General features: G+C 54.0%; 1 protein-coding gene across 1 annotated transcript in view; it reads left to right on the top strand.

Annotated features, from left to right (window-relative positions):
* The window catches only part of IARS1 (isoleucyl-tRNA synthetase 1), a 150,938-nt gene that overhangs the window by 46,296 nt on the left and 77,926 nt on the right, over positions 1–26,716 (top strand). The window contains exons 14-19 of the mRNA XM_075321722.1: positions 7,801–7,927; positions 17,040–17,113; positions 17,192–17,386; positions 17,467–17,553; positions 17,712–17,795; positions 26,270–26,414. Coding sequence (XP_075177837.1) covers positions 7,801–7,927; positions 17,040–17,113; positions 17,192–17,386; positions 17,467–17,553; positions 17,712–17,795; positions 26,270–26,414 — 712 coding nt within the window. The remainder of the gene's footprint in view (positions 1–7,800; positions 7,928–17,039; positions 17,114–17,191; positions 17,387–17,466; positions 17,554–17,711; positions 17,796–26,269; positions 26,415–26,716) is intronic.

Below are 26,716 nucleotides of genomic sequence, written 5' to 3'. Positions count from 1 at the left end.
AGACGGTGTGCAACCAGCTGAGGGGATTGTGGTCCGTCTCCACGATGAAGTGGCGCCCGTATAGATAGGGTTGCAGACGCTGCAGGGCCCACACTATGGCCAGGCACTCCTTCTCCATTGTAGAATAGGCCACTTCCCTTGGTAACAGCTTCCTGCTCAGGTACAAGACTGGGTGCTCTTGGCTCGCAGAGTCCACCTGGCTGAGCACCGCACCGAGGCCGAAGTCACTGGCGTCGGTCTGTACTACAAACGGCCGCGTGAAGTCGGCTGCCTGTAGCACGGGCGGGCTGGACAGGGCGTCCTTTAGGGCCCGGAAGGCTGTCTCGCAGTCCACTGTCCAATCGACTGCAGAGGGCAGCTTCTTCTTGGTGAGGTCCGTCAAGGGCTTTGCCAGGCTACTATAGCATGGAACAAACCTCCTATAGTACCCAGCGGTCCCCAAGAAGGACATCACCTGCTTCTTGGTCCTGGGGGTGGGCCAGGATGCGATGGCCTCCACTTTCTCAGGCTCGGGCTTCAGCGTTCCCCCACCTACCCGGTGACCGAGGTACTGGACCTCGCTCATGGCCAGCTGACACTTTCCCGGCTTGATGGTCAAACCTGCCCGGTGGATCCGCCTGAGCACCTGTGCTAGATGCTCTAGGTGGTCCTCCCAGGTGGGACTGAAGACGGCAATGTCATCCAGGTACGCGGCCGCGTACCCTTCAAGTCCCTTGAGCAGGGTGTTGACCATCCGCTGGAAAGTGGCAGGGGCATTCCTCATCCCGAATGGCATCACCGTGGACTCGTACAGTCCAAATGGGGTAATAAAGGCAGAGCGTTCCCCGGCCTTGCGAGTCAGGGGGATCTGCCAATATCCCCGGCTCAGGTCCATGATGGTCAGGTACTGAGCCCCGGCCAACTGATCGAGCAGGTCATCGATGCGTGGCATTGGGTACGCATCGGCGACCGTGACAGCATTGAGCCCCCTGTAGTCCACGCAGAACCGAGTGGTTCGGTCCTTCTTAGGGACGAGGACTACAGGCGAGGCCCAAGCGCTGTTGGATGCCTGGATCACCCCCAGGTTCAGCATCTCGTCAATCTCCTGGCGCATGTGTTGCTGCACCTCCAGGGAGACCCGATATGCTGAACGCCGGATCGGGGGATGATCCCCAGTGTCCACGTGATGGACAGCCAAGTCAGTCCTTCCGGGCTGGTTGGTAAACAACCCCCGGAAGGGGTGTAGGGTGGCCCACAGCTGGGACCGTTGGTCCTCCAAGAGCTGGTGGCCAACCTCCACATCCTCAATGGATCCGCCTGCCCTAACCTGGGCTAGCATATCCAAGAGGGTTTCCGCTTCTCCCTCCTCGGGCAGGTTGCACACGGGGAGCGCACATGCCTCCCGCTCATGATGTGCCTTCATCATGTTCACATGGAAGGGCTTCCGCCTTCCACGGGCAGGGTCCAGGGTGACCAGGTACGTTACAGGGTTGAGCTGCTGGTACACGAGGTATGGGCCTTCCCAGGCTGCCTGAAGCTTGTCCTGTGGTACGGGGACCAGTACCCACACCTTTTGACCCACTTGGTAGGTCCTCTCACAAGCGTTCTGGTCGTACCAACGCTTCTGATCGGCCTGGGCTTGAGCCATATTGTCGTGTACCAGTTGCGTCAAGGCCTGCATTTTGTCCCGGAAGCGCATGACATACTCGATAACCGACACTCCAGGGGTGGCCAAATCCCCTTCCCAAGCCTCTTTCACCAGAGCCAGGGGGCCCCGCACACGTCGCCCGTACAGGAGCTCAAACGGTGAGAATCCTGTTGAGGCCTGTGGAACCTCCCGGTAAGCAAATAACAGGTGTGGGAGATACCGCTCCCAGTCACGCCCATGGGAGTCGACCAACGTCTTAAGCATCTGCTTTAAGGTGCCATTGAACCGCTCGCACAGGCCATTAGTCTGTGGATGGTACGGGCTGGCCACCAGATGTCGCACCTGGACTTGCTTACAGAGGGTCTCCATCAGCTGGGACATGAATTGGGTCCCCCGGTCGGTGAGCATTTCCTGGGGAAAACCCACTCGGGAGAAAATCTCCAGCAATGCGGTGGCCACCTTGTCAGCCCGAATGGACGACAAGGCCACTGCTTCTGGGTACCGGGTGGCATAGTCAACTACCGTCAGTATGAAGCGTTTCCCGGAGCTGCTGGGGATGGCCAGCGGGCCGACCAGATCCACAGCCACCCTCCTGAAAGGCTCATCGATGATTGGCAGAGATACTAGTGGGGCTTTGGGGTGTGGCCCCGCCTTCCCCACTCTCTGACAGGTTTCACACGAACGGCAGTAGGCAGCCACATCGGCCCCCATTTTTGGCCAGTAGAAATGCTGGTTTAACCTGGCCTTGGTCTTAGCGATCCCTAGGTGTCCGGCCATCGGAATCTCATGTGCGATCCGCAACAACTCCGTCCGGAACGGATAGGGTACCACCAACTGTCGGTCCCTGGGCCACGCCTCCGGTGAACCCTGCTGGACCGTGGCCCGGTACAGCCGTCCTTGGTCCCAGACCACTCGCTCCGGGTCCGAGTCCGAGGGAGGCTGTGCCGCCTGCTCCTTTAGAGCTTTCAGGCTGTCGTCAGCTTCTAACGCTGCCTGAAACCCCTGACCAGATGTGGCCAGAATCGACGAGACTGTCACATCTTCGGTCAGTACCCCGGGACCTGTGTCCTGGCCTCCACCTGACTCGGCTGCCACTTGGTCAGAAGGGGAAGAGCTATCGGACCTCCGGGAGGCCCCTTGGCTTCCAGCACTCCCACTGCGGGTGACAGCGGCCACAGCCGCTGCGACCGTGGGTCGTGCCTGCTCCTCCTCCGTTCCTGACCAAGTCGCCGGTTCAGGCAGACCTACCTGGCTTCCTGACACCCCGGTTGTGGGGGAACCCTGCACCGAGATCTTACCTGGGAGCACTTCCGCTCCAGGACCGGCCCCAATCTCACCTGCCTGTTCCCCCTCTGCAGCAACAGAACCCCGCTGTGAAATCTCTGGGGACCCCACATTTGCTGTGGTAGCCCCCACCCCACACACTGGTCCTCCCCCTGCAGCACCCTGCTCTCTGCTTATCCCTGCAGAGGGCAACAGATCCCAGCTCACAGGCTGGTTACTTGTAGAGGCATGGTCACACCTTCCTCTGACCCCCTCCCCTGTCACAGCTGCAGCTGAGTGTGTGTCTATGGTGTCTATGCAAGCAGAAATATCAGAGTTCACTCCCTCCTCCCTTACATCATTCATAGATAACACATTAACATTGTCCGGAGGCACGTCAGCACTGGCTGAAGGTTCAGCCTTTGGGGCGGGGCCAAACTGGGAGGTTATTTGCCCCAAATCTGTCCCAAGTAGCACGTTTGCAGGGATCCGATCAGTTACCCCCACCTCCCTCACCCCTCGCCCTGCGCCCCAGTCCACATAAATGTCAGCAACAGGCAGCGCCGGGTCAGTGCCTCCAATCCCGGAGACAGCGAGGGTTTTTCCAGGGATCAAGTCTTGGGGGGACACCATCTCAGGCCGCACCAGAGTCACCTCCGAGGCGCTGTCTCGCAGTCCTATGGTCACAGACTGGCCGACGGTGACAGGTTGGAAGCTGTCCAGGGACCTACCACCACCCCCACCCACACAATACACCTTGGGCGGCCCTTGGGACGGGGACGGAGCCGGGGCCTTGGGACGCTGAGGGCACATGGCCTTGAAGTGTCCAGGTAGGTTGCACTGGTGGCACCGTCTTGGTTCCGCCACGGGCCTGGAGAGGGGAGTTGAGGGGGACACCCCCTGCAGTCTAGGGGCAGGTGGGGCAGTCGCAGAATTCATTTTACCCCCTCTCCAGGTGCTGCTGGTGGCCGCTCTCCTGGCCTCAGGGGCCCGGTTGTTGGTGTAGTCATCGGCAAGGGCAGCTGTAGCCGTGGACCCCTTTGGCTTCTGGTCTCGGATGAACTGGCGGAGATCCTCAGGGCAGTTCCACAAGAGTTGCTCCGTGATGAACAAGTCCAGGATCTCCGGTCCGGTGGAAAGCTGCAGGCCTTGGGTCCAGTGGTCGGCAGCTCGGGCAAGTGCCCGCCGGTGGTCAGCCCAGGAGTCCTTTGGTCCCTTCTGTAGGCTCCGGAACTTCTTGCGGTAGGACTCTGGAGTGAGGTTGTACTGTTGGATCAGGGCCCGCTTGATGGTGTCGTAGCCCTGATCTGCCTCAGCAGGCAAGTCCCCAAGGATATCCAGGGCCTTACCCCTTAAACGGGGGGTCAGGTATTTGGCCCACTGGTCCTTGTCCAGATGGTGCTGCAGGCAAGTCCGTTCAAAAGCAGTCAAGAAAGAGTCCAAGTCCCCATCCTTCTCCAGCACTGGGAAGTCCTCAACACGGACCTTTGGAAGTTTGGTGTCTTGAAGGTCACGTGTGGCTGATGAGGGCCGGAGCTGAGCTAGCTGCAGCTGGTGGTCACGGTCTGCCTGTTGCCGTCGCTCCGCAGCCTCACGCTCTGCCTGGCGCTCTTCACGCGCTGCCTGCCGCTCTGCCCTGCGCTCTGCCATGAGTATCTCGTAGGTATCCCGGTCTCCAGCCTGGAGAAGGGCCATAGCCATTTGAAGAAGGCTATCCGAGCCTCCCAGGCTCGGTGGAATGGCACGTGGTGATCTGCGGCCCGCTGCGGAGCCTGGTGCTTCACTGTCCATTGCAGAGCGGAGGGCTGGCGTCTGGCTCGTTGAGGACCCTTGGGCGAGCTGCTCCTCATCTTGTCCAGCAGTGCCCGGTTGTGCAATGTCCTCTGCAGAGCTGTTTTCTGGCGTCGAGCTCCTGGAGGACTCGTGGACAACCTCCTCATCGTCTCTGGCCTGAGCATCGGCCATTCCTTTGGCTTTGCTCCTGGTGCTCTCAGCCATTCTTGCAGACTTTTGGTCACTGACACAGAACTGACACCTGATGCCTCCACACACCTTACAGTATCTGCACTCTGACACTCTAGTGTTGAGCTAGTCTGAAGACCCCAGCAGCCACAGCTGCTGCAGGCAGTCTTTAGTGTCTGGGAGTATGGGTCTCACACTCACACACACTATTATCTCGATCCCACCGCTTGCCACGGTGATCACTATTACCCTGAACTGTATAGTGAGGTGTGCAGGGGGCACCATTGTAGTGACACCTCCTTACTGTGATCACTATTGCCCTGCACTGTATAATGAGGAGTGCAGGGGGCACCATTGTAGTGAGATATTACTGTGATCACTGTTACCCTGTGTCACAAACCACCGGGGGGTCACTCAGAAATCCCTCGCGCTGGCTACCAGTACGTCACAATCGGGGGGTAACAAGTGGGGGTCACCCCTACTTCATACCTCCCGACCGACAGACAGAGCACGTGACGCGCTCTCTAGCGCCCCTCTTATAGTCAGGCCAATTATGGAATTGCCCGACAATAAGAAAGGAGGCCGCTATACTACTTATGCCGATTATTGAAGGGTCCCCGGTGAGAGTAAGGTATATATTCCCCCGACCTCCGCGGGCGGAATATATAATATCTTCCCGAATCTCACTGGCCTCCCCACAATAATCCTTGGCACAACTCGCTGCCACCAACCGCTTCACGGTAACTATTAGCCGAACACACAGACGTGGGATTCGAGATCGAGATAACAGAACAGCTCAAGATTAATTATATACTTTAATCAGCCTAAAGCACACTAGAACTACAATATATACAATAGGGAATCTACAGAATATACATATGTCAGAGTACAGTTACAGATAAAGCATGGGTTACAAACAGGCATACACAGTTCAATCAGTTACCTTGTTGCGTCTGGCCACAGGGGGGCGCTGTAGACCAGGTTTCCAGGAACTCCCACAGATGTTTCCTACACGTGCCCCCAGCGAGAAGAACCTTGGAAAATGGCCGAAGCAGGGTTATCAACCTGGGCAAATCCAGGTCCCCTCCTACCTTAGTGACCTCACAGGGAGCACTGCTCCACCCCTGGCTGGAGTTATGGACAAATTCACAACATGGAATATGGGCCATAACTTTGCCTGGGAGCGTCGTAGGCGGACGCCAATGCTCTCATTGTGACAGTTATGAATTTAGCTACAGAACGAGGGGACTCATGACCTGTCTACGAGTTCCCATATGGCTGATATCACGCCTGGGGTATTTCCCAAGCTCCCCCTTCCATAAAAAAGGTGTGCCAGCATCGTCCGCCTGCGCAAACACCATTTTTATGGTTGCCATATTTATCGGAGATATGGCTTGCGAGATATGAACCATTTTTTACTGGAGTCGTTCTGTCTGGCTACTTCCAAGCCTTGCTAATGAGATACAACTCTTGTTACAGGGTGACGGCAGGGAGCCATCCTGTGTCCATTGTCCGCACATCATCTCATCTCCATATCAGAGGAGATGGCTGTTGGAGGTGTAAGTGGGATGTGACACCTTCACAGATGCTGGACATTTGAGCACAAGAAGGGAGGGGGGCACTGCCAGGGAGTGATGAGAGCAATTATGACTTCTAGTCATAATTCCTCTTCATATCCCAGGATTTACCTCACACCCTGCACTGTATAGTGAGGACTGGAGGGGGCACCATTGCAGTGAGACCTCCTTATTGTGATCACTATTGCTCTGCACTGTATAGTGAGGAGTGCAGGGGGCAGTATTGTGGTGAGATATTACTGTGATCACTATTGCCCTGCACTGTATAGTGAGGACTGGAGGGGGGCACCATTGTAGTGAGACCTCCTTATTGTGATCACTATTGCCCTGCACTATATAGTGAAGAGTACAGGGGGCACTATTGTAGTGAGATTGCCTTTCTGTGATCACTTTTACCCTGCACTGTATAGTGGGGAGTGGAGGAGGCACCATTGTAGTGAGACCTCCTTTCTGTGATCACTATTACCCTGAACTGTACAGTAGGGAGTGGAGGAGGCACCATTGTAGTGAGACCTCCTCTCTGTAATCACTATTACCCTGAACTGTATAGTAGGGAGTGGAGGAGGCACCATTGCAGTGAGATATCCTCTCTGTGATCACTATTACCCTGCATTGAATAGTAGGGAGTGGAGGAGGCACCATTGTAGTGAGATCTTAGTGTGATCACTATTACCCTGCACTGTATAGTAGGGAGTGGAGGAGGCACCATTGTAGTGAGACCTCCTTTCTTTGATCACTATTTTTCTGAACTGTATAGTAGGGAGTGGAGGAGGCACCTTTGTAGTGAGATCTCATTATTGTGATCACTATTACCCTGCACTGTATAGTGGGGATTGGAAGGGGCACTATTGTGAGATCTCCTTACTGTGATCACTAGTTTTCGCAGCAAAGCTGCAAATAGAGCAGCAATGAAGAGTTTGTACTTGAATTTTGCTCTTTCTGATGTTGTTGCGTTATCTTGTTACCTTGAGCGAATTGAGTTAATGACTCTAATTATCCGCTCGCACCTCCATCCTGGGGGTCAGGCCTACAGTGCCCGGAAAGGAGGGCAACGGAGGGGGGTCTCATGTGGTTAAATAGCTGTGGGGACTCCGTGTCCTCGTAACCCAGTTCCACTGTCTGCAGACTCATTCTGAAGTTACTTCTGGATAGAAACATTAATACTAATCAAAAGTCGAGGCCGCCACAAGCTGAAGATTGTAGTGCTCTCTGTTATCAGCCATCATAGGGTTTGGCGAAACTAAATAAAGTGATCATCATTGAAACTAGTGACCCTTATGTCCATGTGTAGGCTGTACTTGTAGTGTGGGGGGCTCGCATTAGGTTCTTGTTTTCTCATTATGGTGCTTTACCATCTTTTATCCATTTCAGGGTTCCAGAGTTTGTAAGAGAGAAGCGTTTTGGGAATTGGTTGAAAGAAGCTCGTGATTGGGCCATTTCCAGGAACCGCTACTGGGGAACCCCGATACCACTTTGGGTCAGCGAGGACTTTGAGGAGGTTTGTAATGAATAGATTACCTGTAACGGAGCGATGCCGGGGGGTCTCATAGGTAGAAGTTATTGACGTACACAAAGGGCACGCACACCCTGTCTGCAGAGCTGCAACCTCATCTCGTGTAGATATGTCCTCCACGGCAGTCTTCTGTTCTCGGTCATTCGCCATATCCAGAGTGGATGAAATACTACGCTCTTCTGTGTTTTCATTATATTTTTTATATTTTGGATTTGGCATAAAACTAAAGATGTAAAATATAGAGCAGAAAAGTAAAGCAGCCTTTCTTCGTCGCTCCATTGGGAGACCCAGACAATTGTTTTTTGACAATTGGGTGTATAGCTTCTTCCTCCGGAGGCCACACAAAGTATTACACTTTAAAAAGTGTAACCCCTCCCCTCTGCTATACACCCTCCCGTGCATCACGGGCTCATCAGTTTTTATGCTTTGTGTTGAAGGAGGCACACATGCACACAATGCTCCACATTTTAGTCAGCAGCAGCTGCTGATTATATCGGATGGAAGAAAAGAGGGCCCCTAACAGGGCCCCCGGCATGCTCCCTTCTCACCCCACTCAGGTCGGCGGTGTTGTTAAGGTTGAGGTACCCATTGCGGGTACACAGGCAGGAGCCACATGCCGTTTTCCTTCCCCATCCCTTAGGGGCTCTGGGGAAGTGGGATCCTAACCGGTCATCCAGCCACTGGGACCGGGCTCCCTCCGCAGCCCCTGGGGGAATCTGCTGGACAGGAGACGGAGTATCGTCAGGGACATGGCCCTGCATCTACAGGTACTCTGTGTCCCCGTTGGGACGGCGCATGAAGCACCTTGGCCTCAGACGCAGCTGCGACTGCGGTGTGGATTTTTTGTCTGGGACTACCGCGCCGACCGTGCCTGTTTGTCGGCCGCGGTTTATACTTTAGTCCCCGGCTTTTGCGGCCTACTGTGTTAAACTCCCGCCCCTGAGCCTGCCAGTCAGGCAGAAAGGCGGGACGGTCGGTATGATGCCGACAGTGAGGGCTGGAGCACACTTCGCTGTCCTCCGCCCCCCTCACTGATCTCTATGGGCCACCAGGTTCCCGCACTTTTGCGGTGCCGCCCACGGCTCTCTCCTCCCCTCGGAACGCCGGCAGCCATTGTTATAATTCTGCCGGTGGAGGATCTCAGAATCTGCAAAGGTTTCCCACTGCTCTGGGAGAGGGGGATCCTAACCGGTCGCCATGCAGGGACCGGGCTCCATCCGCAGCCCCTGGGGGATTCTGACGGACAGGAGACTGGACATCATCAGGGACAGAGCCCTGCATCATAAGGTACTCTGTGTCCCCTGAGGGACGGTGCATGCAGCATCTGTGTTACAAATGCCGCAGCGGTTGCTGAGTGGTTTGTGAGACTGGGACTACCGCGCCGACCGCGCCATGTTTGCCGGCCGCGTTTTTAAATTTAGTCCCCGGCTCTTGCGGCCTAGTACCATATACTCCCGTTCTCAGGCCTGCCAGTCAGGGGTAACGACGGGACGGCCGACTGGACGTCGGCAGGGAGGGCTGGAGCATACGTTGGTATCCTCCTTCCCCCTCACTGAGCACTGTGGGGCACCAGTTTTCAGGTGCTGACCCCCCTTGGTGCCGCAGTGTGTATATATATATGTTTATTTATATGGTATATGATCTCACTGTCCGGCAGCATTATTTGCTTTGGCTGTATACCCTCACTAAATACTCTGCGGACGACATGCTGTTGTCTGCTCTTAAAGAGTAAGGGTGCCAAGGCACTGGCTTATTTTGCAACCTGTACCATATTACAGACAGGTTCCACATACCCTCATTGTGTACAATGCTTGGCCCCGAGGGCACTCACTCAGCCGGAGCCTCCGGCACTGGTGGGACCCTCGGCCAGGTGGTACCGCCGGTTTCCACTTAACAGATTACAGGGACAGAGTTTGCATGTTGGAATCAGCAAATCTCTGAGTAGCTTTCACATTCCAGGACTCAGTCTATGGACAGAGGGTCTGCTAAGATACTGGAAGCCTTGCAGTCCAGACCGAGAACACAGGGCCAGGGAGCTGTGAGTTCATCGCTCCCGGGTCCCTCTGGGTCGGTACAACAAGGGGCTCCTGGGGTAACACCCAGATCCCACGGTGAGAACTCCGTCACGTACCGCGGCCTCTGATAGGCTAAGCGGGCCCGCTGGGAACCTTCCCCGACTTCATCAGGAGTGCGTGTTTCGATCACTCTAACTCCAGAGGGGCCGTCCAGAAGCACAGAACTTTACGGACAAGCGCTTACTAAGCGCCTTATGGACACGCGTTACCCTTTTCCCCCCTGACGTTGTTAAGGGTTGGGCTCAGTGTCACAGGGTGGATTCTCCAGTTTCTAGGCTGGCGGCTAGATCCGTAGTATTAGTGGCAGATGTCCATCTCTCACGAATGCCCTGACAGGCAAATAAAGCTTATGATGAAATCCATCTATGAAGCCATAGTCGCATCTTTTGCTCCAGCCTTCGCAGCCGTGAGGGCACTCCAAGCTATCTCAGCTTCTCTGGCTGAGATTATTGCGGTTGCATATACTGCAGGGCCATGTGGCTACGTGAATGGAAGGCAGGCTCTGCTTCCAAGAAGTTCTTAACCGGTTTGCCATTTTCTGGCGACCGTTTGTTTGGCGAGCAATTGGATGAAGTTACTAGACAGTCCAAGGGAAAGGTCTCGTCCTTGCCCCAGTCCAAAGGTTTCGGTCATTTCGGTCCTCAGCAAAGTTCCGTTCCTCCACGTCCAACAGGTCAGAGGAGGGCTAGAGGAACTCTTCTGCATGACGGTCTAAGTCACAAGGCGGCTTCCTCATGACTTCGGCCTCACCAAGACCGCGTCCTCGGTCGGTGGCAGGCTCTCCCGCTTTTGCGACGCCTGGTGGCCACATGTCCAAGACCGCTGGGTGAGAGACATTCTGTCTCACGGTTACAGGATAGAGCTCTGCTCTCGTCCTCCAACTCGTTTCTTCAAAACATCTCCGCCCCCCGAGCGAGCCGATGCACTTTTTCAGGCGATGAACACTCTGAAGCCTCGATGTCACAAGGAGACTTCCTAGCATCAATTGACATCAAGGATGCTTATCTCCATGTACCGATCGCACCCGAGCTTCAACGCTTTCTGCGTTTCGCCATCGGGGATGAACAAATTCAGTTCGTGGCACTGCCATTCGGCCTGGCGACAGCCCCACGGGTCTTCACCAAGGTCATGGCAGCAGTGGTGGCGGTCCTACACTCTCAGGGCCACTCGGTGATCACTTACCTAGACGATCTTCTAGTCAAGACACCCTCCTGGGTGGCATGTCAACGCAACCTGACCATTGCTCTGGAGACTCTCCAGGGGTTCGGGTGGATCATCAAATTTCCAAGATCAAAACTGACACCGACCCAATCACTGACTTGCCTCGGGATGGAGTTTCATACTCTCTCAGCGATAGTGAAGCTTCCGCTGCATAGTCAGCGTTCACTACAGACAGGGGTGCAATCTCTCCTTCGGGCCCAGTCACCCCTTGAGGCGCCTCATGCACTTTCTAAGGAAGATGGTGGCAGCAAGGGAGGCAGTTCCCTTGCGCAGTTTCGTCTGCGTCCGATTCTATCGGACACCGCAAATGGGACAGGAGGTCGACGTCCCTAGACAAGAACGTCTCTCTTTCCCTTGCAGCAAAACCTCTCTTCAGTGGTGTCTTCTTTCCACTTCCTGGGCGAAGGAAAAATCCTTCCGGCCCCCAGCCGGGGCTGTGGTCACTACGGACGCGAGTCTGTCAGGGTGGGGAGCGGTCTTCCTCCACCACTCGGCTCAGGGAACCTGGACTCCGACAAAGTCCTCTCTTCAGATCAATGTTCTGGAGATAAGGGCAGTGGATCTAGCCCTAAAGGTGTTCCAGCAATGGCTGGAGGGCAGGCAGATCCGAATTCAGTCGGACAACGCCACGGCAGTTGCGTACATCAACCACCAGGGCGGCACACGCAGTCGTCAAGCCTTCCGAGCAGTTCGGCGGATTCGGCTGTGGGCGGAAGCCACAGCCTCCACCACCTCCGCAGTTCACATCCCGGGCGTAGAAAACTGGGAAGCAGATTTTCTCAGTCGCCAGGGCATGGACGCAGGGGAATGGTCTCTTCACCCGGACGTGTTCTAGAGATCTGTTGCCGCTGGGGAACGCCGGACGTCGATCTAATGGCGTCTCGGCACAACAACAAAGTCCCGGCATTCATGGCTCGGTCCAAGGATCACAGAGCTCTGGCGGCAGACGCGCTAGTTCACGACTGGTCGCAGTTTCGACTGCCTTATGTATTTCCTCCTCTGGCACTACTGCCCAGAGTGTTACGCAAGATCAGGTCAGACTGTCGCCGCGCCATCCTCGTCGCTCCAGACTGGCCGAGGTGATCGTGGTACCCGGATCTGTGGCACCTCACGGTGGGTCAACCGTGGACACTCCCAGACCGACCAGACTTGCTGCCTCAAGGGCCATATTTCCTTCTGAATTCTGCGGCTCTAAACCTGACTGTGTGTCCCTCGAGTCCTGGCTCCTAGCGTCATCAGGGATATCTCCAGATGTCATTGCCACCATGAGACAGGGCAGGAAACCAACGTCCGCCAAGATCTATCACAGGACTTGGAGGATCTTCTTATCCTGGTGCTCTGATCAGGGTTTTACTCCCTGGCCGTTTGCCTTGCCCACTTTTCTTCTTTCCTTCAATCCGGAATGGACAAGAGCTTGTCTCTCGGCTCTCTCAAGGGACAAGTATCGGCGCTTTCCGGTTCCACCTTATAAGCGTCCGTTAACACCCTCGGATCTCAACAGGGTGCTGACGACTCTTCAGAAGCCACTTTTCGAGCCGATGCGGGATCTCTCTATCTCGCCTTTCGCAAAGGGTGGCCTTCCTAGTGGCAGTCACATCACTCAGAAGAGTGTCTCAGCTAGCAGCGCTGTCATGCAAAGCCCCCTTCCTGGTGTTTCACCAGGATAGGGTGGTTCTACGTCCGGTCCCGGACTTTATCCCTAAGGTATCCCCGTTTCATCTCAATCAGGATATCGTCTTACCCTCTTTGGGTCCGCATCCAGTTCACCAATGTGAAAAGGATTTGCATTTACTAGATCTGGTTAGAGCACTCCGGCTCTACATTTCTCGCACGGCGCCCCTGCGCCGGTCTGATGCGCTCTTGTCCTTATCGCGGGCCAGAGTAAGGGATTTCAGGTTTTCAAGTCAACCTTGGCTCGGTGGATCAAGGAACCGATTCTTGAAGCCTACCGTTCTTTTAGGCTTCCGATTCCTGCAGGGCTGAAGGCCCATTCTACCAGAGCAGTCGGTGTCCTGGGCATTGCGACACCAGGCTACGGCTCGGCAGGTGTGTCAGGCGGCTACCTGGTCGAGTCTGCACACTTTCACGAAACACTATCAGGTGCATGCCGATGATTCGGCAGATGCCAGCCTAGGTAGGCGACTCCTTCAGGCGGCAGTTGCCCACCTGTAAGAGGGGGCCGTTTTTCGGCTCTTTTTATCGAGGTATTCTTTTACCCACCCAGGGATTGCTTTTGGACATCACAATTGTCTGGGTCTCCCAATGGAGCGACAAAGAAGAAGGGAATTTTGTTTACTTACCGTAAATTCCTTTTCTTCTAGCTCCTATTGGGAGACCCAGCACCCGCCCCTGTTCCCTTCGGGCTGTTGTTCTTTTGTGTACACATGTTGTTCATGTTGAATTGTTCATTTGGTTCATGGTTTCAGTTCTCCGAACATCCTTCGGATTGAATTTACCTTAGACCAATTTATAAGTTTCCTCCTTCCTGCTTTGGCACCAAAACTGATGAGCCCGTGATGCACGGGAGGGTGTATAGGCAGAGGGGAGGGGTTACACTTTTTAAAGTGTAATACTTTGTGTGGCCTCCGGAGGCAGAAGCTATACACCCAATTGTCTGGGTCTCCCAATAGGAGCTAGAAGAAAAGGAATTTACGGTAAGTAAACAAAATTCCCTTCTTTTCTCCTGGCATGATATGTATAGATATACATACATACACACACGTATATACCGTATTTTTCGGACCATAAGACGCACTTTTTTTCCCCCAAATGTTGGGGGAAAGTGGGGGGTGCGTCTTATGGTCTGAATGTGGCTGCAGGGAATGTGGGTGCTGCGGTGGAGCGGGTCATCGGGGGCACGAGCAGGCTGTAGCAGCCTGCTGTCACCACGTGGACCCGCTCATTTAATATGCACGCCCATCCCCCGCCCATCATCCCTCAGCGCTGAAGCCGGTGCTGACAGGTGGGCGGGAGGATGGGCGGGGGATAAACAGCCGGCCCGCATGATCACCCCTGGCAACTACGGCCTGGAGTGATCATGTGTGGCTGTATTCACTGCACCCCGTGCATCATAATCAGCGCGGGGAGCAGTGAATCAGTGTACAGTACTCACCGTTCCCCTGCAGCATCGCTCGTCCTCCCGTCTGTGTCAGCGGCAGCGCCGCTGATTGGAGCCGTCCCCATTACCCTGCTGGATCGCGATCATCTCCTGTGTTTGTGCCGGCGGCTGAGTGGAGACTAGCGGCGCGCACAGCGATGACATCATCGCTGTGCGCACGTGTCCACACGCAGCCGCCGGGACACTGGCACAGACACAGGAGATGATCGCGATCCAGCAGGGTAATGGGGACGGCTCCAATCAGCGGCGCTGCCGCTGACACAGACGGGAGGACGAGCGATGCTGCAGGGAGTGAGGTAAAGTGAGGTGAGTATGAACGTTTATTTTTTTTATGTGCCACAGGATGTGGTCATACACCATAATGGGGGTATATTATGAGCCGGATGGGGGCATATTATGAGTCGGATAAGGGCATATTATGAGCCAGATGGGGGCATATTATGAGCCAGATGGGGGCATATTATGAGCCAGATGGGGGCATATTATGAGCCGGATAAGGGCATATTATGAGCCAGATGGGGGCATATTATGAGCCAGATGGGGGCATATTATAAACCAGATGGGGGCATATTATGAGCCAGATGGGGCCATATGCCATGATGGGTTATATAGCAGGATGCGGCCACATGCCAGTATATAGCAGGATGCGGCCATATGGCAGGATTACGGTATATAGCAGGATGAGGGACATATACTGTATATACCAGGCAGGGAGGATCATTACCAGGATGCGGCACCTTAGTAGAGAATTTGGGGACATTACCCCATAACAGTGTCAGCAGCAGATCCTCGCCCTATGACAGTGTGTCATGACCACATTTTTTGCTTAAAATTTTATTTTCCTATTTTCCTCCTCTAAAACCAGGGTGCGTCTTATAGTCCGGTGCGTCTTATAGTCCGAAAAATACGGTAGATAGATATACATATATGTATCCAGCCACTTAATATCTAGTGTCCAAGCAGGGAGAGAATGGCTGCTTTTTATTACTCACCTCCTTACACTGTAACTCCATACACACTCCCCCCTTGCCTCCCTACATGTTGTTTCCCCTCTTGGCCCCCCTACATGCGCTTCCCCCTTTACCACCCTAGACACTCTTCCCCTTTCGCCTCCCTACACGCTCTTCCCCCTTTGCCTCCCTACACTCGCTTCTCCCTTCGCCTCCCTACACGCTCTTCCCCCTTCGCCTCCCTACACGCTCTTCCCCCTTCGCCTCCCTACACACTCTACCCCCTTCGCCTTCATACACGCGCTTCCCCCTTCGCCTTCCTATAGGCGCTTCCCCCTTCGCTTCCCTACACATGCTTCCCCTCCCTACGCGTGCTTCCCCCTTCGTCTCCCTACACGCGTTTCCCCCTTCGCCTCCCTACACGCTCTTCCCCCTTTGCCTCTCTCCACGCGCTTCCCCCTTCACCTCCCTACACGCTCTTCCCCCTTTGCCTCTCTACACGCTCTTCCCCCTTCACCTTCCTATACGCACTTCCCCCTTCGCCTAACTATACGCGTTTCCCCCTTCGCCTTCCTATATGCGCTTCCCCCTTCCCCTCCCTACACACGCTTCCCCTCCCTACACGCGCTTCCCCTCCCTACACGCGCTTCCCCTCCCTACACGCGCTTCCCCTCCCTACACGCGCTTCCCCTCCCTACACGCGCTTCCCCTCCCTACACGCGCTTCCCCTCCCTACACGCGCTTCCCCTCCCTACACGCGCTTCCCCTCCCTACACGCGCTTCCCCTCCCTACACGCGCTTCCCCTCCCTACACGCGTTTCCCCTCCCTACACGCGTTTCCCCTCCCTACACGCGTTTCCCCTCCCTACACGCGTTTCCCCTCCCTACACGCGTTTCCCCTCCCTACACGCGTTTCCCCTCCCTACACGCGTTTCCCCTCCCTACACGCGTTTCCCCTCCCTACACGCGCTTCCCCTCCCTACACGCGCTTCCCCTCCCTACACGCGCTTTCCCTCCCTACACGCGCTTCCCCTCCCTACACGCGCTTCCCCTCCCTACACGCGTTCCCCTCCCTACACGCGTTCCCCTCCCTACACGCGCTTCCCCTCCCTACACGCGCTTCCCCTCCCTACACGCGCTTCCCCTCCCTACACGCGCTTCCCCTCCCTACACGCGCTTCCCCTTTGCCTCTCTACACGCGCTTCCCCCTTTGCCTCCCTACACACACTTCCCCCCCCTCGCCTCCCTACATGCTCCCCCCTCGTCCCCCTACATGCTATAACCACCCCACCCCCTCACTTCCCTACACGCTCCCCCACCCCTCACCTCCCTAAACGCTATCTCCCCCCACCCCCTCACCTCCCTACACGCTATTCCCCCTTGTGTTCCCAAACACTCCACCCCTTGCCTCCTTACACACTCTTGCTCCCCCCTCGCCTCCCTACACCATTTTGTCCACCATCGCCTCTCTTCCCGCTCTTCCCCCCTCGTGTCTCTACTCGCTCTCTCACCCCCTTGCCTCCCTACACGCTCTCGCGCCCCCCTTGCCTCCCTATATGCTCTTGCCTCCCTACACGCTCTCGCTCCCCCCTTGCCTCCCTATATGCTCTTGCCACCCTATACGCGCTCCCCCTTGAGTCCTTATACAAGCACACACTCTTTTGAAATATCCCATTGGTTGGCAGATTGGTGGTGGCCGCCATGATTACATATGTGCAGGCTTGTCTTTCCAGGTTGTCTGTGTGGGATCCTTTGCGGAGCTGGAGGAGCTGACTGGTTGTAAAGTCACAGACCTGCACCGTGAAAGGTGAGTCTGCCGGATGTGGTGGTGTGATGTCTCCAGCGTGCTTGGTGGCCTGTACATAACTAGGAAATGTCTCTGCAGTGTGGATCACCTGACTATCCCATCTCGTTGTGGTAAGGGTGTCCTGCGCCGCGTCACTGAAGTGTTTGACTGCTGGTTTGAGAGCGGCAGCATGCCCTACGCTCAGGTTCACTACCCTTTCCAGAATAGGAAGGAGTTTGAAGACACTTTCCCAGCTGATTTCATTGCTGAAGGCATCGACCAGACTCGAGGGTGGTGAGTAACAGGCAGGATGCCAGGCAGGTATGGACGTACCATGGAGCTATATCCATAGTGTCTGCCGTGTTCCCCTCTAGGTTCTACACCCTCTTGGTCCTCTCTACTGCTCTCTTTGGTCAGCCACCGTTCAAGAACGTCATCGTCAATGGTCTGGTCTTGGCCAGGTATTTCCACCCTCTACAGTTAGTACTATGCTCTTGATTCTGTAACATCATGAATCTTGGCTTTGCAAGGCTCATTGTACTTACAGGGCTTGCTCAATTTTTCTCTGGTTTCTGATGTATTATATTTTATTATATATTTTTTTTCTTTTATGTGATAGTGATGGTCAAAAAATGAGTAAAAGTAAGAAGAATTACCCTGACCCTATGCACGTGATTAATAATTATGGAGCAGACGCCCTCAGGTAAGATGTGAGGCGCTCATAGTACCTGTGACGCTTCCTCACCCTGATATCTAAGTCCAGCAGGGTGTGAAAGTCTCCTCCAGCACTGACTAGATACTTTGGGCTTACCCCAGTGACCATTCAATGATAATGTGTTGTATATTGTGGTTGTTGATCTGTGCCCCTCATAGGTGTGCCACTAATAGCGGCAGACCACATGGATGCTATGGGGCCCGTGAGTAGTGGGGCAGTTCAGGCGACTTTACTGTGAAGGCCGAACTTCTGGCCGGGGTCACACTTTCAACTGTACCTGCATCCTGGATGCAGATTAAGTTGAAAGCAATGACGGAGCACAGAGCCATCGGCTCCCTCCTCCATCATTCTCCCTGCATTTCTGACGTGTCAGCGCATGAAGTCACTGCATCACGCCTGCTGTTCAGAGCTTCTGACCACACACCTGAGAGAGACGGAAGCAATGGGGAGAGGTATTTATTTTTTTATTTCAATGAGTGTATTGTTAGAGCCTTTATGCTATTTGGGGGCTATTATACTGTCTGGAGGGCTATGTGGGGGCCATTATACTGTTTGAATGGCTATGTGGGGGCTATTTTAGTATTTGGAGGGCTATTTGAGGGCCATTATACTGTTTTGAGGACTACATGGTGGACAGTATACTGTTTGAAGGGTTTTGATGGGGCCGTTATACTGTTTGGAGAGTTATATGGTGGAGGTCATTATACTATTTGGAAGGCTATAAGGGGGAGGGGAGTCATTATATTATTTGAAGGTTCATGTGGGGGCTATTATTCTATTTGGAAGTCTATGTTGAAGTCATTATGCTAAGTGGGGGGGGCAGCATTTATACTGTTTAGAGCACTGTGGGGGCCATTATACCATTTGGAGGTCTGTATGGGGGCTAATTATACTGTTTGGAGAGCTCGTTATACTATTTAGAGGTCTATATGATGGCTAATTATACTGTTTGGAGGGATTTACATTTCACTATTGATTGGACCTTTTTTGGTATTACTTTGGAGGGCTTTGTAGAAGCTATTATTACACTATTCTAGTGTTTGGAACACTCTGTGGGGACCATTATACAGTGTTGTGAGCTAGTGGGGGCCATTATACTGTATGTGGAGGGTTCTGTGGGGGCCATCATTTTGTATGAAGAGTTTTGTGGGTTTATTACACTGTTTGGAGAGCTATATGGAGGCCATTTTACTATTTGGAGGGCTATATGAGGGCCATTATACTGTTTGGATGACTATGTGTGAGACATTATACTGTTTTGAGGGCTATGTGAGGAACTTCATACAGAGTGGTGTCCATCATACTGTGTGGAGTGCTGTGGGCGGACAGTCATACTTTGTGGAGGGGTGTGGGGAACATTATACTGTATGGACTGCTGTGTGCCGGCCATCATACTTTGTAAGGGACTGTGGGGGCCATCCTACTGGGTGTCGGGGCCAACATACTGTGTTGGGGTCACTGAGGGGATATCATATTGTGCGGCGGGGAGTATCTTGGGCTCATCATACTCTGTATGTGGAGCGTACTGTGGAGGAAGGAGGAATTCACTATATGGTATCATACTGTGTTGTGGGGGGGCACTTTTGGTAACAGTAAGGGGCTTCAGTTGGAGCAAAGTTACTTTGTAAGGGCTGCAATTGTGATGTGCCAGGATGAGCTTACGACTAAAGGGTAGTGGTCTACAGATACCCGGCTCACACCAGGGAGCGCGGGGACAGATTTATGTCATTGGTGCAGAGCTGGGCCCATGGGCTTTCTTGGTTTGTCAAAGGGAGGATTCTGCCATCAGGATTTCACTCCCCCAACTATTTATATGCGGACATAGCTCTTTAAAACCAAGTCCAGCAATAGCTTTACATGGCCAGTCCGTTCCCCCATTCCTGAGAAATCACTGTTTGAATTGATATTTAAATGCAGCTGAAGAGTAGATCTAAAGCCTCCGTTACTCCAGGTCTATTCCCTGCCCAGCACCACCTACTTTTACTTGACTGGTTGAACCTTTCCCTGCAGTCACACAATAATAGAGGCTGACAGTCACGCGGGAGGAGGTGGCGCTGGTTGGAGAACAGAGCTGGAGTGACGGAGGCTTCAGATCTACCATGGCTCTCCAGCTTCATTTGCATATCATTTAAAACGCTGATTTCTCAGTATTAGATGAAGATGACCGTCCATGTAAAGATATTGCTGGATTTGTCTTTGAAAGAGCTGCGTGTGCATATATATAGTTTGGGGGGGGGGGGTGAAATCCTCCTGACAGTTTACCTTTAATTTGCTTCTATTTCAGTAGTGATCAGAAGGGATGATTTATTTTTCCTGCCCTGAGTTCATCACAGCGGCAGGCGGAGATTACACCATATTTCTTTGTCGCTCCATTGGGAGACCCAGACAATTGGGTGTATAGCTTCTGCCTCCGGAGGCCACACAAAGTATTACACTTAAAAGTGTAAAGCCCCTCCCCTTCTGCCTATACACCCCCCGTGCATCACGGGCTCCTCAGTTTTTATGCTTTGTGCGAAGGAGGCTGACATCCACGCATAGCTCCACATCTCAGTCAGCAGCAGCTGCTGACTATGTCGGATGGAAGAAAAGAGGGCCCATATAGGGCCCCCAGCATGCTCCCTTCTCACCCCACTCTGGTCGGCGGTGCTGTTAAGGTTGAGGTACCCATTGCGGGTACATAGGCAGGAGCCACATGCTGTTTTCCTTCCCCATCCCTTAATGGGCTCTGGGTGAAGTGGGATCCTATTCGGTCTCCAGGCACTGAGGCCGTGCTCCCTCCGCAGCCCCTGGGGAATCTGCTGGACAGGAGCCGAGTATCGTCAGGGACAAGGCCCTGCTACTGTAAGGTACTCTGTGTCCCCGTGAGGACCGCGCATGGAGCGCTGGTGCCATATACACTGCAGCACTGCTGGGTGTGTTAGTGCGACGGGGACGACCGCGCAAGGCCGCGCTGTGAGGTACTCTGTGTCCCCGTGGGGACCGCGCATGGAGCGCTGGTACCATATACACTTCAGCACGGCTGGGTGTGTTAGTGCGCCGGGGACTACCGCGCCGACCGCGCTTATATGCCGGCCGCGCTTATAACTTTAGTCCCCGGCTTTTGCGGCCTAGTAGCGCATATTCCCGCCCCCAGGCCTGTCAGTCAGGGGAAGGGCGGGACGCTGCACAGAACGTCAGCGCTGAGGGCTGGAGCATACTCTGTATCCTCCTCCCCCCTCATTCAGCTCAGTGGGGCTCCAGATTCCCGCACTTTCTAGGGCACGCCCTCGGCCCCCTCCTCCCCACAGAACGCCGGCAGCCATTCCTGTCAGCTCTTCTGACGCTGGAGAGGAGAGAAAGCTATGGGAGGCCCAGGCAGGGAAGCTGGTGATCACACAACCGCTTTGAGCGGTCGGTAAGCAGCACCTGAGGTGCTGGCCCCACTGAGTGCCGGAGTGTACATATATATATATGCTTATATGCTATACATCTACACTGTACGGTCGCACTGTTGATTTTTGGCTATATACCCTCCTGGATTGTACTCAGAGGAGACAACAGCATGTCGTTCGCAAATAGCAAGGGTGCCAAAGCACAGGCTTACTTTGCAACCTGTACCTCATGTGCGACTATACTACCGGCAGGTTCCACTGACCCTCATTGTGTGCAATGCTCGGCCCCTGTGGCACTTACTCAGCCGGAGCCTCTGCTACTGGTGGCCCAGGTGGAACCACCTGCTACCACTGTCCAGGTGACAGGGACGGAGTTTGCAGTATTTGCTGACAAACTGTCTGAGACTATGGATAAATGGTCTGCTAGGATACTAGAAGCCTTACAGTCCAGACCGGTAACTCAGGCCCAGGGCACTGTTCAATCATTGACCCCAGGCCCCCCTCATTTGGACCTGCAAAGTGCTCCTGGGGTGAACCATGGGTCCCAGGGTGAGGTCTCTGACATGGACCGCAGTCCCAGGCCGCCTAAGCGGGGTCGCTGGGAAATTCCCTCGACTTCATCACATTGTTCAGGGTCTCAGCAGGAGGACTCTCTGGATGATGATGCGGAGGTAGCAGATCAGGATTCTGACCCTGAGACCGCGCTCAACCTGGATACACCTGATTGTGACGCCATAGTGAATGACCTTATAGCAACCATCAATCAGGTGTTGGATATTTCTCCACCAGCTCCTACAATTGAGGAGTCAGCTTCTCAGCAGGAGAAATTCCGTTTCAGATCTCCCAAGCGTCCATTGAGTATGTTTCTGGATCACTCCGACTTCAGAGAGGCAGTCCAGAAACACCGAGCTTGTCCAGATAAGCGTTTTTCCAAGCGCCTTAAGGATACACGTTATCCCTTCCCCCCTGACGTTGTCAAGGGCTGGGCTCAGTGTCCTAAGGTGGATCCTCCTGTCTCCAGACTGGCGGCTAGATCCATAGTTGCAGTGGAAGATGGGGCTTCACTCAAAGATGCCACTGACAGACAGATGGAACTATGGTTGAAATCCATCTATGAAGCTATCGGCGTGTCTTTTGCTCCAGCATTCGCAGCCGTATGGGCACTCCAAGCTATCTCAGCTTGTCATGCGCAGATTAATGCAGTCACACGTACATCTGCTCCGCAAGTGGTGTCCTTAACCTCTCAGGCGTCGGCGTTTGCGTCCTACGCCATTAATGCTGTCCTGGACTCTACGAGCCGTACGGCGGTAGCATCCGCCAATTCGGTGGCAGTCCGCAGGGCCATGTGGTTACGTGAATGGAAGGCAGACTCCGCTTCCAAAAAGTTCTTAACCGGTTTGCCATTTTCTGGCGACCGCCTGTTTGGTGAACGATTGGACGAAATCATTAAACAATCCAAGGGAAAGGACTCATCCTTACCCCAGTCCAAACCAAACAGACCTCAACCACGGAAGGCACAATCGAGGTTTCGGTCCTTTCGGCCCGCGGGAAGGTCTCAGTTCTCCTCGTCCAAAAGGCCTCAAAAGGATCAGAGGAACTCCGATTCATGGCGGTCTAAGTCACGTCCTAAAAAGACCGCCGGAGGAACCGCTCCCAAGGCGGCCTCCTCATGACTTTCGGCCTCCTCACACCGCATCCTCGGTCGGTGGCAGGCTTTCCCGCTTTTGCGACACCTGGCTGCCACAGGTCAAAGACCGATGGGTGAGAGACATTCTATCCCACGGTTACAGGATAGAGTTCAGCTCTCGTCCTCCGACTCGATTTTTCAGAACATCTCCGCCCCCCGAGAGAGCCGATGCTCTTCTTCAGGCGGTGTGCACTCTGAAGGCGGAAGGAGTGGTGATCCCTGTTCCTCTTCAGCAACAGGGTCACGGTTTTTACTCCAACTTGTTTGTGGTACCGAAAAAGGACGGATCCTTCCGGCCTGTTCTGGACCTAAAACTGCTCAACAAACACGTAAAAACCAGGCGGTTCCGGATGGAATCGCTCCGCTCCGTCATCGCCTCAATGTCCCAAGGAGACTTCCTGGCATCAATCGACATCAAAGATGCTTATCTCCACGTACCGATTGCACCAGAGCATCAGCGCTTCCTGCGTTTCGCCATAGGGGACGAACACCTTCAGTTCGTGGCACTGCCTTTCGGCCTGGCGACAGCACCATGGGTCTTCACCAAGGTCATGGCAGCAGTGGTAGCAGTCCTTCACTCTCAGGGACACTCGGTGATCCCTTACTTAGACGATCTGCTGGTCAAGGCACCCTCTCAAGTGGCATGCCAACGCAGCCTGGACGTCGCTCTGGAGACTCTCCAGAGTTTCGGGTGGATCATCAATTTTCCAAAGTCAAATCTGACACCGGCCCAATCACTGACATATCTTGGCATGGAGTTTCATACTCTCTCAGCGATAGTGAAGCTTCCGCTGGACAAGCAGCGTTCACTACAAACAGGGGTGCAATCTCTCCTTCAAGGCCAGTCACACCCCCTGAGGCGCCTCATGCACTTCCTAGGGAAGATGGTAGCAGCAATGGAGGCAGTTCCTTTTGCGCAGTTTCATCTGCGTCCACTTCAATGGGACATTCTCCGCAAATGGGACAGGAAGTCGACGTCCCTCGACAGGAACGTCTCCCTTTCACGGGCAGCCAAGGCTTCCCTTCAGTGGTGGCTTCTCCCCACTTCTCTGTCGAAGGGGAAATCCTTCCTTCCCCCATCATGGGCTGTGGTCACGACGGACGCGAGCCTGTCAGGGTGGGGAGCGGTCTTTCTCCACCACAGGGCTCAGGGAACCTGGACTCCGACAGAGTCCTCTCTTCAGATCAATGTTCTGGAGATAAGGGCAGTGTATCTTGCCCTAAAGGCGTTCCAGCCGTGGCTGGAAGGCAAGCAGATCCGAATTCAGTCGGACAACTCCACAGCGGTGGCATACATCAACCACCAAGGGGGAACACGCAGTCGGCAAGCCTTCGAGGAAGTCCGGCGGATTCTGATGTGGGTGGAAGCCACGGCCTCCACCATATCCGCAGTTCACATCCCGGGCGTAGAAAACTGGGAAGCAGACTTTCTCAGTCGCCAGGGCATGGACGCAGGGGAATGGTCCCTTCACCCGGACGTGTTTCAGGAGATCTGTTGCCGCTGGGGGATGCCGGACGTCGACCTAATGGCGTCCCGGCACAACAACAAGGTCCCAACATTCATGGCACGGTCTCTAGATCACAGAGCTCTGGCGGCAGACGCCTTAGTTCAGGATTGGTCGCAGTTTCAACTTCCTTATGTGTTTCCTCCTCTGGCACTGTTGCCCAGAGTGTTACGCAAGATCAGGTCCGACTGCCGCCGCGCCATCCTCGTCGCTCCAGACTGGCCGAGGAGGTCGTGGTACCCGGATCTGTGGCATCTCACGGTGGGCCAACCGTGGGCACTACCAGACCGACCAGACTTGCTGTCTCAAGGGCCGTTTTTCCATCTGAATTCTGCGGCCCTCAACCTGACTGTGTGGCCATTGAGTCCTGGATCCTAGCGTCTTCAGGGTTATCTCAAGAGGTCATTGCCACTATGAGACAGGCTAGGAAACCAACGTCCGCCAAGATCTACCACAGGACGTGGAGGATATTCCTATCTTGGTGCTCTGATCAGGGTGTTTCTCCCTGGCCATTTGCCTTGCCCACTTATCTTTCCTTCCTTCAATCCGGATTGGAAAAAGGGTTGTCGCTCGGCTCTCTTAAGGGACAAGTCTCAGCGCTCTCTGTGTTTTTTCAGAAGCGCCTAGCCAGACTTCCACAGGTACGCACGTTCCTGCAGGGGGTTTGTCACATAGTCCCTCCTTACAAGCGGCCGTTAGAACCCTGGGATCTGAACAGGGTGCTGATGGCTCTTCAGAAGCCACCTTTCGAGCCAATGAGGGATATTTCTCTCTCACGCCTTTCGCAGAAAGTGGCCTTCCTAGTGGCAGTCACATCACTTCGGAGAGTGTCTGAGCTAGCAGCGCTGTCATGCAAAGCCCCTTTCCTGGTGTTTCACCAGGACAAGGTGGTTCTGCGTCCGGTACCGGAATTCTCCCTAAGGTGGTATCCCCCTTTCATCTCAATCAGGATATCTCCTTACCCTCTTTTTGTCCTCATCCAGTTCATCAGTGTGAAAAGGATTTGCACTCGTTAGATCTGGTGAGAGCACTCAGACTCTACATTTCTCGTACAGCGCCCCTGCGCCGCTCGGATGCACTCTTTGTCCTTGTCGCTGGCCAGCGTAAAGGGTCACAGGCTTCCAAATCAACCCTGGCTCGGTGGATCAAGGAACCTATTCTCGAAGCTTACCGATCTTCTGGGCTTCCGGTTCCCTCAGGGCTGAAAGCCCATTCTACCAGAGCCGTGGGTGCGTCCTGGGCTTTGCGGCACCAGGCTACGGCTCAGCAGGTGTGTCAGGCGGCTACCTGGTCGAGCCTGCACACTTTCACGAAACACTATCAGGTGCATACCTATGCTTCGGCGGATGCCAGCCTAGGTAGGCAAGTCCTTCAGGCGGCGGTTGCCCACCTGTAGGAAAGGGCCGTTTTACGGCTCTATTACGAGGTATTATTTTACCCACCCAGGGACTGCTTTTGGACGTCCCAATTGTCTGGGTCTCCCAATGGAGCGACAAAGAAGAAGGGAATTTTGTTTACTTACCGTAAATTCCTTTTCTTCTAGCTCCAATTGGGAGACCCAGCACCCGCCCCTGTTCCCTTGGGGCTGTTGTTCTTTGTGTACACATGTTGTTCATGTTGAATGGTTTCAGTTCTCCGAAAATTCCTTCGGATTGAATTTACTTTAAACCAATTTATAACTTTTCCTCCTTCTTGCTTTTGCACCAAAACTGAGGAGCCCGTGATGCACGGGGGGTGTATAGGCAGAAGGGGAGGGGCTTTACACTTTTAAGTGTAATACTTTGTGTGGCCTCCGGAGGCAGAAGCTATACACCCAATTGTCTGGGTCTCCCAATTGGAGCTAGAAGAAAAGGAATTTACGGTAAGTAAACAAAATTCCCTTCTTATCTACATTTTCAGATTATACTTAATAAATTCTCCAGTCGTGAGAGCAGAGAACTTGCGCTTTAAGGAAGAAGGGGTCCGCGATGTCCTGAAAGATGTTTTCCTTCCGTGGTACAACGCATTCCGCTTCCTGATGCAGAATATTTATCGATTGCATAAGGTATATATACACAATTATGGCGGACTGTAATCTCAGTGGGGACTCGCACCGTGGGTATAAGAATTGCTATTAGGAGACTTCAAGTGGAAAAGACGTGTTGGCTGCGCCTGGTGGGTATACCTTCTCCTTAGACTCTTAGCACTCCTTTTTTTTCTAAGTCAAAGGACTAGGCAGTTAGAGATGCCCTCCAAGATGAGGATGCGTTTACCTCTGCTTCACATGAGGAGGTTTCTTTCCACTGTCACTGCTTGCAACATATTTTTTCCCCTTCAACTAGGACTGTTCGGCCTAAGCCACATGGC

This window comes from Anomaloglossus baeobatrachus, chromosome 8 (assembly GCF_048569485.1).
Source record: "Anomaloglossus baeobatrachus isolate aAnoBae1 chromosome 8, aAnoBae1.hap1, whole genome shotgun sequence".
NCBI lineage: Eukaryota > Metazoa > Chordata > Amphibia > Anura > Aromobatidae > Anomaloglossus > Anomaloglossus baeobatrachus.
The sequence above is the reverse complement of the archived record's forward strand: the minus strand, read 5'-3'. Positions and strand labels throughout refer to the sequence as shown.